The sequence below is a fragment of the Pyrus communis genome, chromosome 4 (assembly GCF_963583255.1).
Source record: "Pyrus communis chromosome 4, drPyrComm1.1, whole genome shotgun sequence".
NCBI lineage: Eukaryota > Viridiplantae > Streptophyta > Magnoliopsida > Rosales > Rosaceae > Pyrus > Pyrus communis.
Genome location: NC_084806.1, coordinates 26,520,205 through 26,537,056, shown reverse-complemented (window position 1 = coordinate 26,537,056; position 16,852 = coordinate 26,520,205). Strand labels below are relative to the sequence as shown.

The window sequence follows — 16,852 nt, the reverse complement described above, 5'->3', positions numbered from 1 at the left end:
TAATCGAGAAAGGAAGCTGTACCTCCATCACTCTGGTTCTCAGCCTTTATTTTATCAGGAAGAACTATTGGCGAGGGGTTCGCATTTTCCAGAAGTGGAGGTTTGGCGGATACATGTGCCAATAATGGCTACCAGGTCGTTGACGACATTTATGTAATTATTCCGTTCTACGTTTTAAATTCAATTTTCATTACACTAAAAATAGTTTAAATTATGATCGATTATCTTAATTGGTTTGCTTTTTCTATTGTAGGCCTCTATGTCATAGAAGAAGGACGAGTAGCTCACTAATGGAGGAGTTGACACCTGATCCATATGTGTCTCTATAGTTGTTGACGGACGGGGTTGGTCGACGGAAAGGCAAATAATTTTGTGACCTAGGAAGGGGTCAAGTTCGGAACCTTGGGAGTCTTCTTCTTCATCTAGCTCTCATCTCAAACCAAGGGGTCAAGCACTGCGTCAAAGAAAAGAAGCTAAGAGCCAAATAAAAGAAGCAGCGAGCCAAAGAGAAGAAGCGTGATGAACATACTCGACGACAATACATTGCTAGGATAGGCCAAGCTATGTTAGCTTTTGGCATCCACATACCGAAGCCCCTGAGCAACCTTCAGGCAGCATTCCACCATTCACCTTAGTAGCCACCTAAGTAGTTATACTCTTGTTTTTTTTTTTTTTTTTTTTTTTTAACATACAATTGTACGAACAATTTTATTTAATATTTTCACATTATTACTAGCCATTGTGAGGCTAAGTCCACCCCCTCCCCTTTAGTGTAGATAATATCATTTGTTAAAAAAAAAAAGTAAATTTTTTAAAGTTGTGATTAATTTTAGCTTTTTAGATTAATACACTTAGAATTAAATAAAATATTTAAATTACCAGTAATGCTAGGAAGACTAAATTTGTAAACTAAATGACATAGAAGTTAATGATTGGATTATTACTTAAACGTTGATAAACATGCTCATTTTCTATTGGTGACACATCATTTAGTTTGCAAATTTAGTCTTCCTAGCATTACTCTTAAATTAAATATTATTTTGATTTAGAAAATTATAAAAAAAATAATAAGGTTAGCCTAACGAAGATTTTCATCAAGCAAACATTTATTGTTTTTTATTTTTTTGGTTCAAAATAGTTACCCGACAAAAATTTTGTTCGAAATTTTTTTAATAGTATTTACCTTCCAGTGTTTGATATTTTAAATAATATTAATATGATAGTTGTCACATCTCGGCTTGAGGTCCACCACATCACGGGCCCGCTCCATCACCGTAGCACGATATTATCCGCTTTGGGCCCCGACCACGCTTCACGGTTTTGTTTCTGAGAACTCACATAAAAACTTCCCAGTGGGTCACCCATCATGGGAGTGCTCTCGCGCGCTACTCGCTTAACTTCGGAGTTCCCATGGAACCCGAAGCCAGTGAGCTCCCAAAAAGACTCGTGCTAGGTAGGGATAGGAATATACATATAAGGATCACTTCCCTAGGCGATATGGGATCTTACAATCCACCCCCCTCAAGGGCCCAATGTTCTCGTCGGCACATACGTAGCCAGGGTTAGGCTCTGATACCAAATTGCCATATCCCAGTCCTGGGCCCCCACCACATCCCTGGCCCGCTCCACCACCGTAGTACGATATTGTCCGCTTTAGGCCCTGACCACGCCCTCACGATTTTGTTTTTGGGAACTCACACGAGAACTTCCTAGTGAGTCACCCATCATGAGAGTGCTCTCACGCGCTATTCGCCTAACTTCAAAGTTCCCATGGAACCCAAAGCCAGTGAGCTCCCAAAAGGCCTCGTGCTAGGTAGGGATAGGAATATACATATACGGATCACTTCCCTGGGCGATGTGGTTTCTTACAATCCACCCCCTTAAGGGCCCAACGTCCTTGTCGGAACACATGCGGCCAGGGTTAGGCTTTGATACCAAATTGTCATATCCTAGTCCCGGGCCCCCACCACATCCCGGGCCCGCTCCACCACGGTAGCACGATATTGTCCACTTTGGGCCCCAATCACGCCCTCACGGTTTTGTTTCTGGGAACTCACACGAGAACTTCCCAGTGGGTCACCCATCATAGGAGTGCTCTCGCACGCTACTCACTTAACTTCGAAGTTCCCATGGAACCCGAAGCCAGTGAGCTCCCAAAAGGCCTCATGCTAGGTAGGGATGAGAATATACATATAAGGATCACTCCCCTAGGCGATGTGGGATCTTACAATAATGGTATTCACACACCCACTTTTACCTTCCACGCACCCTTGTTAATTTTTGTCATTGATCTTCTTTAATTCATTTGATTAGATTGTCGAAAATTGAGAGGGGTGTGTGAAAAGTTAAAATAGGTGTGTGGATAGTACAACCTTGGTGATCAAAGATATCCACATCTAATTTGACACTAATCTGTATCACATATATCTTAATCAAGGTATGGATGATATAAGAACTGAATTGCATTGTAACTACAATCAAGGTTGGAAAAAGTATCATGATTAATTCACATATACTTCTATCTAATCTCAATAGCCCTGAAATGCTGCTAAATGCCGCTAATGGTTTGTAGAATTAAATTAATTCTTTATTAATTTTACTGTCGGCATTTATTCGAACCTAATAGGTCACACACATATTAAAGTTCTAACAACGTTATATGAAAGATGATTAATATAATTAATTGCTAATTATATTAGATTAAAATAGGATCAAGTACATAAAACCCACCAAATAAGTACCCAACCTATTGAAAATGTCACATCCATTGAGCCCCAATAAATTTTTCAAGCATAGATTATATTCAAACTCACAAACTTGGTATATCATGGCCAACATTAATGTTAGTTGCCTCAAAATCTAAATTTCAAACATAGATTATACATTATAAAACCCAATGATCAGACATGTATTGAATCGAATTGAAAAGGGACCCAAATTGAAATTACATAAGGAGGACAATCTTCTAACAAATGTTAAGGTTAAGAATTCAGATAGGGTTTCAAGGAGTTTGTTTTTGTTCATGTGTTTTCCTCATATGCCGATTCACGACTCGTAAAGCTTTCAGTTTTTTTTGTGCGTGGGGAAGATAGTGGTGACTGCATCATGGCATTCCATACCATTTCAGCAATCTCCATGACCTTCTTCTCAATGTTGGGGGCTTGAGTTGTAAGCTGGAGTTGGTGGTTTTGCTTTAGGTTTGGAGGTGATGGCATGACAATGGTGGTGGTGATGGAAAATACTCTTAGACCGCGTGGGTTAGGGGCATGATGTAGATTCAGTGCTACAACGAATTGCATTTGGTTTGTGGCGTATATGGAAATGTCGCAATGAAGCTGTTTTTAACGATAATCGTATCTTGCCTCATATTGCAATTGAGTTGTGGTTATGTCAAGTAACCGAGTTTAAAGTAGCAATGGATGTGGAGCATGGGGATGGGGCTAGACGTGGACGACAAGAAATGGTGGTGGATGCTTCCCAGGTTGAAGTCAGCGCAAAGGGATGGAGGAAACCTGAATTTGGCAGGTTAAAATTAAATACTGATGCGGCATGGCAGAAGGAAACAAAGGTAGGTGGAGTGGGTTGGGTCTTTCGTGACTTTGCCAGAATTCCAAAGATGGTGGGAGGAAATGGTGGGGAGTATTTCTTATCGTCAAATATGGCTAAGGCGGCAACCATAAAACAGGGTCTGGAGATGTGTGTTTTAAGGGGATTTCATGCGTCCGAGGAGGCATTGGAGGTGGAGTCTAATTCAAAAGGTTTGGTTCAAATGTTAAATAAGGAGATTCAAATTGATGTGTTGATGGAGGTCTATTTAGTTGATATTTGGAATATGATGCAGTCATTCCAATCGGTGAAATTTATCTTTACCCCTCAACAATGCAATCGTGCAGCCCAGATGGTGGTGGCGTATATTCTTAAGCATGGCGAGAGCTTTGGTTGGGATGACTTAGGACCTGAATTTTTGTTTAATGTTCTAGCAGAAGATGCAAATGTTTCCATTCATATTTGATTATTAATACAGTTTTATCCTTTCTGGACATATCCTGACCCGGATTGTCTACTAGAACTTCGAATCGAGTTGTGTTGGCCGACACCTGGAAGTTGACGAAGCCATAAAGTATAGTGATGTGGAATATGTGAATAAATTTAAACCTATAAGTGCCTAAATACGAGAGTGCGCTGTAAGCGGAATGAACCCATTTCACACATGACGTCAAAGCATAAGTAAAGTACAGTAGAGTGGATTGAAAATCATACCATCGAAGGTAATCTCTAATATCAAGATTTGCCACGAATCCCCATCGATACGAAAACTCTACTACTAGAACCTGGAGGGATAAAAAAACAAGAGTGAGTGGGCCTGAAAATAACACTTTAATAAAGACTTTCTAAACGTTATAATCCCTCGCTGTAATACTTGTATAGTTTCCAGGAAATCATACTACGTATAAGTATGAAATCAAATGTAAATCAACAGTAAATCCAGGAATATTCCAAATCACTACATATTGGCAGCAATATATAAAAAAATCAGGTGCTCATCAATCTATGATAACACACGAGTCGAAGTTGCCTAACGCAAGCTATACGACTCATAAATCAATATATGATAACACATTAGTCAGAGTTGTCTAATGCAACCTGTACGACTCATAGGCAACCTGTACGATAGTGTCAAAGTTACCTAGTATTGCAACCTGTACGACAATGTCGAAGTTACCTATTATTGCAACCTATATGACAGTGTCGAAATTGCCTATTATTGCACCCTGTATGCCAGTGTCGAAGTTGCCTATAACAGAAATATAGTCAAACCATAACTCAATCATTTCAAATAACACCCTAAACTCACCTAAACTTACCTGTGCGTCCCGCGTTCACCTTAACACTTCCAAGCATTCACAACAATTATATGCAGGTAATATGCATTTGGATATGCCATGATGCAATCTAAAACTCAACCATATCATAGCATTTTAAAATATATATTAACATGGCATAAAATGCATAAATCAATTTAAAAGCATTTGTGGAACTATCAATCATATATATACTATAAAAAGGAACAAACCCACTCACCTGAGGTTTGCACCACGACTCCCTAGCATGAATATCGAGATGTCACGACCGATCATTACCTAGAACAAATATTCAATCACGTCACAGAACTCTTATCAATAAAACACATAACTTACATAAAACACATCCCAATGACATTCTAGAATGATTTGAGACCCATTGACCAAAAATCAACTGTCGGTCAAAGATCAACAGTAAGGTCCACAACCCTACGTAACTTGATCCGGAAGATCCATAACTTGGATTTACGATCCATAACTTCCAAAGATCCACATTATGCTTCTAGAACAACATCCTAAAGTTTCAAAATGATCCAACAATCGGATCTTCGCCAATTGCTAAAATGATGTTTTATTTTACGAACTTACAAATCTAATTTGAAAAGATCCATATGTTGGATTCCTAATCCGTAAGTTCCTATAGTCCTCAAATATTACGTACTATAAGGTACTATGTTTAGTGACGATCCAACGGTCGGATCGTCAATTCATGTAAGGACCCCGTGACGACCAACTAGGTGGTCAACTAAGAAACTACATCAAAACATCGTAATTTCACTAAATGGATGTCAAATATAGAATTGGATCATCCAAATTAGCCAAAGATGGTCAGGTGGGGTCTCGGCCCACGCGTCGCCACACGTGGTGGTTGGCCGCCACGGTTTGTCGGAAAAATTCCACTATTTCTAAAAATTCTCAAATTTCACATAAATGAAGATCTCAAAGAGAGGAACAACTTTCATACCAGCCATGAAGTCCAAAAGTGGACGGAAGATGGTCAATTTTGCCCACAAAGTTGGCGGGTGCCTAAAACTTCTTGGCGTCGATTCGTCATCTATGGTGGTCCAGCGGGGTCAAGGTTGGTCGGGATTTTCTCCTGGGATGATGGGCTACAAAGCCCAAGTGATGGCATCGACCATCGCTTTGCCGATTCGCTGGAAAATTGAAAAGAGTGGCCGGGGCGTTGTTGATTTTCATCAACTTTCATGGCCTCAAACCACCACATACCATGGTTGATCAAGGTGGTTCTTGGGTGGGTTTTGTAGAAGGGAATGAGAGCTTCAAGATGGTGGTGGTGGCATCGAAAAACTCCACCGAAGTTGGCAGGAATCGGCCTTGGAAAATGGGAGGTCGAAGTGGGTTGTGTGGTGTGCACGGGTTGAAAGGGAAGGGGATGAAGTTCTTTTCTCTCCTTCTTGATTGGCTGATCGCTCTCTCTAATTTCTGATTGGTCCTCCTTCTAACATATCTAATTGGTCACTTAAACAAAATAGCTGATTGGTCCCCTTATTCATGCTTAAAATCTGATTGGTTTCTTTCCCACAAGGTGGGAGTTCAATTTATTTATAGCTAAACTTTAAATAACCAATTTCAAACGTCCATAACTATACCATTATAATCCGAACTCGCAAACGGTTTTCGCCTATGAGTTCGTGGCAATGATTACTACGCAAATACTCCAAAAGAATGACTCATACATCTCTCTAAACAATGGCCAACGGAAGTCAAAATCCTTGCCTCTAAGGCATTTTCGTCAATTCACGCTTTTAAAATTTATAAAATGTAAAATTAAGGACGGGTTGTCACAATCTACCCACCTTAAAAAATTTCATCCCCGAAATTTAAAATTACTTGCTATGCATTAAAATGCTTAGGATAGAAAAAAGATGTATAAAGAAGAAATCAAGTTAGAGCGCCTGGATAAAAGAGAATGCCATTGTGTCACGATCGAAGTGCAGTGATTCCTCTTTCATGCCTCCAAACTCAAACTTTCCTTCTCCTTCTGTATAATACTATAATACAATACTTTTATAAAGTAGAAAGTCAAAATAGGTATATAATAACATACGCCAAACTACGTGTATATTAGTGTAAGATTAAAATAATTGCACTGAAATCCAAACTAAACATAAAAAAAAAAATTCACCTACGCACTCGTTGCGTTACATATTCCGAAGATAAGCATGTTAAATCTTTGGGTCGAACCCAAACAATGAATAATTAATTAAATAAGTAAATACAAATGCTAACATAAAATGATTTACTTGTCTACTTGTTTAACGAACCCAACGAATAAGTTATTGATATTACGGTCTGCAGCCCGCAATACCGACAACTCACTATTGTCTCGATAAGCAAGTAACAAATTTCTGAGGGTGCAATATTTTGCTCATGCACTACCCTCACGGGTAACATCAACAATAATCATAATTTCTATATCGTAACCTCGATAATTCAAATACCTGTTTGCAGTACTCATTTGTCAAACATGTTACGTGCGTAAAATCTCTATACCAAGGCTAAAACAATACCATAGCCAAACCAGAAATGTAAACGCAATTACACATAAACTCTAACCAAGGTAAGTGTCTACCATGATTGGCTAAACTGTAAAATATTCAAAAGCAATATGTCCTTCAATATCCAGATAGTTCATTCACACTAACCATTAGTCTGAGGATGAAATGTGATACGTGACAAAGCTTAATGCATACAGCCTTCAAGAAGGCTTCCTAAGACTTGGAAATGAAACATGTGTCACGGTGAGATATAGTAGCAACATACACACCACATAACCCAACAATGCAGTTCATAACACTATAGTGAGCAGGTTCATATTGAATTTTCCCTCGAGTTTAGCAAAACTACACCAATAAAAACAATCAAGAATTTGAAAGTCCAACAAATCTAGAATACAAGGAAATTGAAATTAATGTATGACATCTCGCTACAACGGTAGCTTCTGAAACATTCAATCACCAATGGTTAAGATTCATTTAGCAGAGTATTTGTTGAGTGATTGAAAATTTAATGTTCACGACTAACTGTCAATGCCCTAGCAACTCCTCTAGACAATTTGCTTGTTTCAAAAAATAATACAAAGTGTAGTAGGGTAGACATGGACCCCAAAATTGACTAGAATACCTTTCAACACAAAGAGATGAATATGGAATCCCCATTAGAATAGATGCTAGTCTAAACGCCCGAGAAATCTGATAATCTCATGAATGAGGAATTTTACCAAGTGGTCAAAAATGTAGTCCCTCTGGACCAATGAAAAGAAAATGGGTTATCTTGTCAAGTTGATTTATAAACATCAAAACATCATCATCATCTCCACATGTACAAGATACCTCGTACCGAAAGTGTATGATGATATTTCCCAACTCCCTTCATATACAAGAAGTGATTATGACTATTCGCACCATTTCTTGATATCTCGCAAGTAACATCAAAACATTACATATAAACTCCAACTGAGGCGGGATAAGACAGGCCGAAAGTGTTCAAGTATACATATGTCTTTTGCTGCATTAAATAGTAATTACATTTGCACAATCGGAATAATACACGATAGTGCAATCGTAGAAGTTGATTTAGTTCTTCTATCATCACTATCAAAAATTTTGGCTTAACTCAAATGAAGATGTTTAAGAAATCTAAGGTTGGTAAAGGTTCTAGACACGATCTCACCGAAAAGTGTCATCCGATATTTTAAATGAATATAATAGCACTTGACTCCAGTCATGAATAGGATAGTTCATTTCGAATGGTTTTAACCGTTGGAAAGTATAAGCGATTCTCCATCATGTTGACTCAACACAGCCGAAACATCCAGAAAACATGTCATCATGGGTTTCCAAATGATCAATGTCATCGAAAGGTGTAAAGAAAAGGTAAGGTGAGACAACAGTTCATTTGTCTAAAACTTTATTCACGATTAACATCCCAAACCAAACTAATTTTCCTTGGTCGACAAGACCAAAGTTTGTCTCGAATTTCACAGCACTTTGTGAGAATTCCAACTTTCTTCCGCTACTACGTTTTTGGAGAAAAGAAAAGAATGTCATTTACAAAATCACATCTCCCAGGAGAAGTACCAATTTACACAAAGGTAATATTTGAGAAATTTGATGTGAACCCAACTGTTGATAATTGGAGAACTTAATCTCGTTACTAGAATAGGTGAGATAGTCGTCTACAAGACTATTATGAATTCGTCAACTACACAAGGAAACTAGATTTACAAAGGTTGGTCGATTAGACCATCAATTCAAAGTAGAGGATCTTCATCCGAAGAAATCTAGGTATGATCTTGAAGCTCAGTCTTTCACCTTCACAAATAAGTTTAAGATTTCCAAGATAAAGTGTTTAATAACTAAGTTCTTTCAATAAAGTAGGACTTGTTTGAAAAGTCATAAGGAAAACTGATATAGGAGTTATTCGATAAGAAATAGGGAGAATAAATGTGGTGTTAACGAGGTGGATCAATAGTGTATTCTACTTCTCACATTCGATAGCATCCCAAGTAAAATTTTGAGAAATGACACCAAAGGTATACATCCTCAAAACGTACTATACTCCTAACCAACTTTACGACACGAACTAAAAAGGTCTTCGCAGCTTTCTCGACACTCAAATCACCCTAACAGTGAGACATCAACTCATATTTCGATTCTACTGTCTACCTGTGAAAGTGATCAAGAGGTGGCCAGTTGAAGAAGGTTTGATTACCTAAATAGGTAATATGGTTAACACAACTGTGGGTTTACTGTCTTAAAACAGAGTTTGCCCCTAACTTTCCGAGATTTAGTTTCTTAGGCTCTAGCAATAACTGTTAGTCAGTCTTTTGGTAAAGATCTGGTACTAGGAGTTGGTGCCATAATTCTAGGGAATATACTTACGACTTCGGGGATTTCTACTGACCGTAGATATAACAATTCTTACTCATATGCCAATGCTCATCAAAATGACAAGTATAGCACCAAAAGTAATGTGGGAAAGTTGTATTGGTTGGAGTGTTCTAAAGAAAATAAAATTTTCTAGTAATCTACTTTAGAATGGACTTAAACGGAAGTCAATCTTCCTTTTGAAGATCCGGTATGATCACTAGTGTGCTTGGAAAAATTTGTGCTATCGGGGACCAAAAGTGATTATCCCAAGATGTTCCTTCGTCGAGTGCTACCCATGTAGCACTACATTGTCACTCAAGACATCTTTGGAAATTTTGATGAAAATTAAAACTTCGTAAGGATTCTAATAAGTGAAACATTAACGGGTACTGCCAAGAAATCAAGACTATCGATGGCTTCCTAACTCGAAAAGTTTGGAAGAAATGACTAGATAGTAGTGGAATTGGTAGGAAATTCTCCCCTTGGGATACACAACTATCAATATAGTAGCCCTACTTCAGGGCTATCAACTTATCTCAAATCTACATCCTTCCTTGGCATGAAATTTCTTCCCTTATAGTTTAGAGGCATTCGCCAAAATGATCTTCTAAAACATCGACAAGTCGACAAAACTGCCCACAACTTAGGAAAAACTAACACATTTTTCATACTCGACGAGGTGGCAAGATTCAGAAATTAGGTTTAAGAATTAAGAATGCTTACATCACGCATGTGATGAATGCAATATTGCCTAACTTATGCCCTGATACCAAACTAACTCATCCCGGCCCAATTGTCCACTAGGACTTCAACTCGAGTTGTACTGGCCAACACTTGGAAGGTAACGAAGCCATCAAGTATAGTGATGTGGAATATGTGAATAAATTTAAACCTAAATGTGCATAAATACGAGATTGCGCTGTGAGCGGAAATGAACCCATTTCACACGTGACGTTAGAGCATAAGTAAAGTACAGTAGAGTGGATTAAAAATCATACCATCGAAGGTAATCTCCAATACCAAGATTTGCCACGAATCCTCGTCGATACGAAAACTTTGCTACTAGAACCTGGAAGGATAAAAAAACAAGAGTGAGTGGGCATGAAAATAACGCTTTAATAAAGACCTTCTAAACGGTATAATCCCTCACTGTAATACATGTATAGTTTTCAGGAAATCATACTACGTATAAGTATGAAATCAAATGTACATCAACAGTAAATCCAGGAATATTCCAAATCACTACATATCGGCAGCAGTATATAAAAAAATCAGGTGCTCATCAATCTATGATAACACACGAGTCGGAGTTGTCTAACGCAACTTGTACGACTCATAAATCAATCTATGATAACACTTGAGTCGGAACTGTCTAATGCAACCTGTACAACTTATAGGCAACCTGTATGACTCATAAATTAATCTATGATAACACATAACTCGGAGTTGTCTAATGCAACTTGTACGACTCATTGGCAACATGTACGACAATATCGGAGTTGCCTAGTATTGCAACCTATATGACAATGTCGGAGTTGCCTAGTATTGCAACTTGTACGACAATGTCGAAGTTGCCTATTATTGCAACTTGCACGACAATGTTAGAGTTGCCTATCATTGTAACATGTATGACAGTGTCGGAGTTGCCTATAACAGAAATATAGTCAAGCCATAACTCAATCATTTCAAATAACTCACCTAAACTCACCTAAACTTACCTGTGCGTCCTGCGTTCACCCTAGCACTTCCAAGCATTCACAACAATTATATGCAAGTAATATGCATATGGATATGCCATGATGCAATCTAAAACTCAACCATATCATAGTATTTTAAAATATATATTAACATGGCATAAAATGCATAAATCAATTTAAAAGCATTTGTGGAACTATCAATCATATATATACTATAAAAAGGAACAAGCCCACTCACCTGAGGTACGCACCACAACTCCCTAGCACGAATATCGAGACATCACGAACGATCATCACCTAGAACAAATATTCAATCACATCTCAGAACTCTTATCAATAAAAACACGTAACTTACATAAAACATATCCCAATGACGTTCTAGAATGATTGAGGCCCATTGATCAAAAGTCAACCGTCGGTCAAAAATCAACGGTAAGGTCCACAACCCAACGTAACTCGATCCGAAAGATCCATACATCGAATTTCAGATCCGTAACTTCCAAAGATCCACATTATGCTTCTAGAACAACATCTTAAAGTTTCGGAACAATCCAACGGTCAGATCTCCGTCAATTGCTAAAATTAAGTGACGACCGATGTTTTATTTTACAAACTTACAAATCTGATTCGAAAAGATCCATATGTTGGATTCCTAATCCGTAAGTTTGTATGGTCCTCAAATCTTAAGTACTATAAGGTACTAAGGTTTGGTAACGATCCAACGGTCGGATCGTCAATTCATGCAAGGACCCCGTGACGACCAACTAGGTGGTCAACTACGAAACTACATTAAAACATCGTAATTTGACTATAGAATTGGAGCATCCAAATTAGCCAAAGATGTGGGTCTCAGCCCACGCAATGCCGCAAGCGAAGGTGCCAGCACCACGGTTTGCCGGAAAAATTCCACTATTTCTAAAAATTCTCAACTTTCACAAAAATGAAGATCTCAAAGAGAGGAACAACTTTCAGACCGGCCACGAAGTCCAAAAGTGGATGGAAGATGGTCAATTTTGCCCACAAAGTCGGCGGGTGCCTAAAGCTTCCCGGCGTCGATTAGTCATCTACGGTGGTCCAACGAGGTCAAGGTTGGTTGGGATTTTCTCATGGGATGATGGGCTACAAAGCCCAAGTGGTGGCATTGGCCATCGCTTTGTCGATTCGCCAGAAAATTGAAAAGAGTGGTCGGAGCACTATTGATTTTTGTCAACTTTCGTGGCCTAAACCCGCCACGTACCGTGGTTAATCAAGGTGGTTCTTGGGTGGGTTTTATAGAGGGGAATGAGAGCTTCAAGATGGTGGTGATGGTGTCAAAAAACTCCATCGGAGTTGGCTGGAATCGGCCTTGGAAAATGGGAGGTCGAACTGGGTTGTGTGGTGTGCACAGGTTGAAAGGGAAGGGGATGAGGTTCTTCTCTCTCCTTCCTGATTGGTTGTTCCCTCTCTCTAATTTCTGATTGGTCCTCCTTCTAACATATCTAATTGGTCACTTAAACAAAATAGCTGATTGGTCCCTTTATTCTTGCTAAAAATCAGATTGGTTTCTTTCCCACAAGTTGGGAGTTCAATTTATTTATAGGTAAACTTTAAATAACCAATTTCAAAAACGTCTGTAACTATATCATTATAATCTGGACTCATAAACAGTTTTCGCCTATGCGTTCGTGGCAATGATTACTATGCAAATACTCCAAAAGAATGACTCATACATCTCTCTAAACAATGGCCAACGGAAGTCAAAATCCTTGCATCTAGGGCATTTTCGTCAATTCACGCTTTTAAAATTTATAAAACGTAAAATTAGGAACCGGTTGTCACATTTGTCAAAAAACAGAAAAAGAGTTTTAACCCATAACTCATTTTTTGGGCAAATTTAATTAAGATTTCTCTTTTGAGTTAGTGGGTTGACCCCACCATATATGTGTATTATTTTCAGTTTCATATTTATAAATTCATTGAATTTGGCGAGTGATATCTATATGATCAAATCTAACGGTAAAAAAAAGAACTAACGGTCAAAATTTAAATGCAACGGCTAAAATAATTTAAAAAAAAATTCTTTTGTTTGTTTCATATTCTTTTATGGTATTTCACGAGTTTCATGGTGTTGGTTTAGTAATTTTATTAATATTTATTAGAATCTAAATTTTTTTTTGGTTAAAATGTTCATAAAATTAAATTAGGATAGTCTATATTTTTTTTTTTTTAAAAAAAAAGGTTACTTTAAGAAAAAATTAATCTAAATTCATTTTTTTTAATTCTAAATTCATTCTATAATAATCTTGGGTTAAAAATTTAACCGAGAACGGTTGGAGTAGAAAAATTATTTCTGGATTAAAAATTTTAAGTTGTAACTCAAAGGTTAGAAATGGTCTTAGGGACAATAAAAATTCTAAATAATAGAATATAGAATAAAATTAAAAAAAATGGAAAAGAAAAGGAAAAGAAAAGGAAAAGAAAAAGAATAATGTATATGTGAGAAATGATAGGACGAAAGTGGGGAAGAAAATGAAAGGGAAATAAAATGGAAGGAAGGAGGTGGGTTCCTTGCACCCAACGCATATCTCTTAGGTTCCGCTTCGGACTCAGCTTCGGTGTAACACTTGGTGAGGATAAGAACGACCCATCTCTGTCTCTACCGCCATCTACCACTCTACAAGAACCCATTCCCTCCCTCACCGTCTCTACTCTTCCTTTTCTATAAACCTAAAAAACCCTCCTCCGTTCTCTGACCAGAACACATTTTTCTCTCTCTACTTTCTCCCTGCTTTCTCCTCTCAGCGTTGAGAAAACCAGTGTTCCTTTCCGTTCATTCAAGCTGGCGATCGAGAATCAAGACACCACGGTCAGAGAAATCAAGCCCAAGAGCAGGAGAATCATGGTAAAAACCCCACACTCTCATTTCTGATTTGCTTTTCTGGGTCTCACTCTCTCTCTCGGCATTCAAATTTTGGATTCAATGCTCTGTTTTTCTGGGTTCAGATTGTTTTTTGTCACAGATTCTCGTGATTTTCCTTGTGGGCTTTGGGTTCTGATTGAGTTTTTGAACAGGGTGCTGGAGGTCCTGACGAGGAGGACAACAGGTGGCCGCCATGGCTGAAACCTCTACTGAAAGAGAACTTCTTTGTTCAATGCAAGCTCCATGCCGATTCTCACAAGTCTGAATGCAATATGTACTGCTTGGATTGCGTGAACGGCCCTCTCTGCTCTCTCTGCCTCTCTTACCACAAGGACCACCGTGCTATTCAGGTACTCAAATTTGCCACAGATATTTGTGCTTTCCCATCAAATTTGGCATCTGCGTTTATTGAGAAATCACAGTTCCCCAATTTGTGCGTTTAATTTTGAGTTTTTAGTGTCAAAATTGATGGGTTTTTGGTGACGAATTTGTACAGATAAGGAGGTCGTCTTACCATGATGTGATAAGGGTTAACGAAATTCAGAAGCATCTGGACATCAGTGGAGTCCAAACCTACATTATCAACAGCGCCAGAGTTGTGTTTCTGAACGAGAGGCCTCAGCCTAGGCCCGGCAAAGGAGTCACAAATACCTGTGAAGTCTGTGAACGCAGCCTCCTCGATTCCTTCAGATTTTGCTCTCTTGGTTGCAAGGTATTTACATTGTTCTCCTTTTCCGTTTCACTTTCCCGTTGGTTGGTTGTTTGGTTGCTGAGAAAATGAAGGAAAGTTTCAAACTCTCCAACCAAAAATCAAACCAATGAGTTAATACCAAATGTCACGCATTCATATGAGTTGACTTCTTCATTGCCTTGAATGCCATAAATCATAAGTTTTAATATGAATGTTAATCATTGAATTCAATCATTTGAAATCCAATAATTCAAACTGTTGGGTTTTAATTTCCTTACTAATTAATCTCAATCCATTGCATTTGCAAATCAGATTGTGGGGACGTCATCCAGTAATCCCCAGAAGAAGAACAAGTACTCGAAGGCAAGGGCGGGTTCCGATTCAGATGACTCATACAGCAGTAGCAGCCACGGAATTGCGAGGTTCAAAAGCAACAGCCACCACAGCAACAACAAAGTTCAGAGCTTCACTCCATCAACGCCGCCTCCAACTTCTGCTAATTACAAAGCGGCCAAGAGAAGGAAGGGCATTCCCCACAGAGCCCCAATGGGAGGACTAATCATAGAATACTGAGACTCTCTCTAGCCCTTGTACTTTTTGGTTTATTACCTTTATACCTCACTTATACCGCGAGTTTGTCACAAACGCCCCTCCCATAGCTTGAGCCTATTTCTCAAGGAGGCCTTGTTTTTGGAGAAAATTAGAAAAACGCCCACTTAGCTTTCTGGTATTGTACAAAGCATATGGGTTGGAAAAGTAGACAATAAGACGGCAACAAAAGTGGACGAAAGTGTGGAGGGTTCTAGAAATATAAGATTATACATAAAGTTTTGGGAGTGAAATTGTAAATAGAGGGTTTTTTGGGTGGGCTATTTAGGGTTTTAGAGGTAGGGCAAAAGTCAATGTATTCCTTTGGGAGGGGGTGGGGGGATGTCTATATGTGGAAAGTGAAATAATATATTATATTTTGTATTTTTATTTGGTGTTATTATTTCCGCTTTTAGAAGTTTTTGACTGGTGGATGTGAAAATTTAATTTCCAAGCGGGGCCCACGTCGGCAGCCTCGTGTGGTGTGGGTTTGTAACGGGGCTTTTCTGTCACTGCGGAACACGTGTCGGGGGCGGATTGGGCAAAGGAAGTGCGGAAGTCGATCTTGATCCTCGGAAGCCTAAAGTGGTAGCAGCCGCCCTCCGTTTTTTTATGATCTTTTATTGGGTCATAAATTCGGAAAAGCGGTTCTTAAGCAAATTGGGTTACGTTTCTTGTGGGGACCACAGTTGTGGAGAAATTTGGCCGTTGATTTGATTGTGCACGGTGATGTTAGGCTTTGATCTGTCCACTTACGGGCAATCATGGTGGGACATATGACAAAGACTCTAATGCTTTTGTGAATATTTTTTAGTTGGGAAATGCTAAGTAGACTCAAAGTGGGATGCTTAAGAATTTCTGATACTTTAACATTAAATTTTGTGTTAATATTACTAAAAATATGAGGTATAAAAGAGTTTATAGAAAATCATACTTTTGCGACAGTCTTCTTAGTTTTATGCATTAGAAAAATGTGTGAGATCATGTTTATAGACCTTGGTAATTAAGAGTAGAGTTTATTTTTTAATAATTTAAAGAACGGATTTAACTGTTTGAGGTCATATTTTTAAACTATGTGGTAATTAACAATTGAGTTTATGTTTTTTAATAATTTAAAGATATAATTCAACTATCAATCGTTATATCATGTAATGTAAAAAATATAATTTAAGTAGACAATCTCTCTAAAAGATTATCCGATTGAAGATTATAGTTGGTGTGAA

The 16,852-nt window shown here is 38.3% G+C and overlaps 2 protein-coding genes across 2 annotated transcripts; both read left to right on the top strand.

Annotated features, from left to right (window-relative positions):
• Positions 1-3,415: 3,415 nt before the first annotated feature.
• Positions 3,416-4,012, top strand: LOC137732903 (uncharacterized). Its single transcript, XM_068472152.1, has one exon. The coding sequence runs from the start codon at positions 3,416-3,418 to the stop codon at positions 4,010-4,012; it is 597 nt and encodes a 198-aa protein (XP_068328253.1).
• A 10,071-nt stretch (positions 4,013-14,083) lies between these two features.
• On the top strand, positions 14,084-16,018 carry LOC137731595 (protein RGF1 INDUCIBLE TRANSCRIPTION FACTOR 1-like). Its single transcript, XM_068470750.1, has 4 exons — positions 14,084-14,332; positions 14,503-14,700; positions 14,847-15,062; positions 15,354-16,018. Exons 1-4 carry the CDS (start codon positions 14,330-14,332, stop codon positions 15,612-15,614), a joined length of 678 nt encoding a protein of 225 aa, XP_068326851.1. The 5' UTR covers positions 14,084-14,329; the 3' UTR covers positions 15,615-16,018.
• Positions 16,019-16,852: the final 834 nt, after the last annotated feature.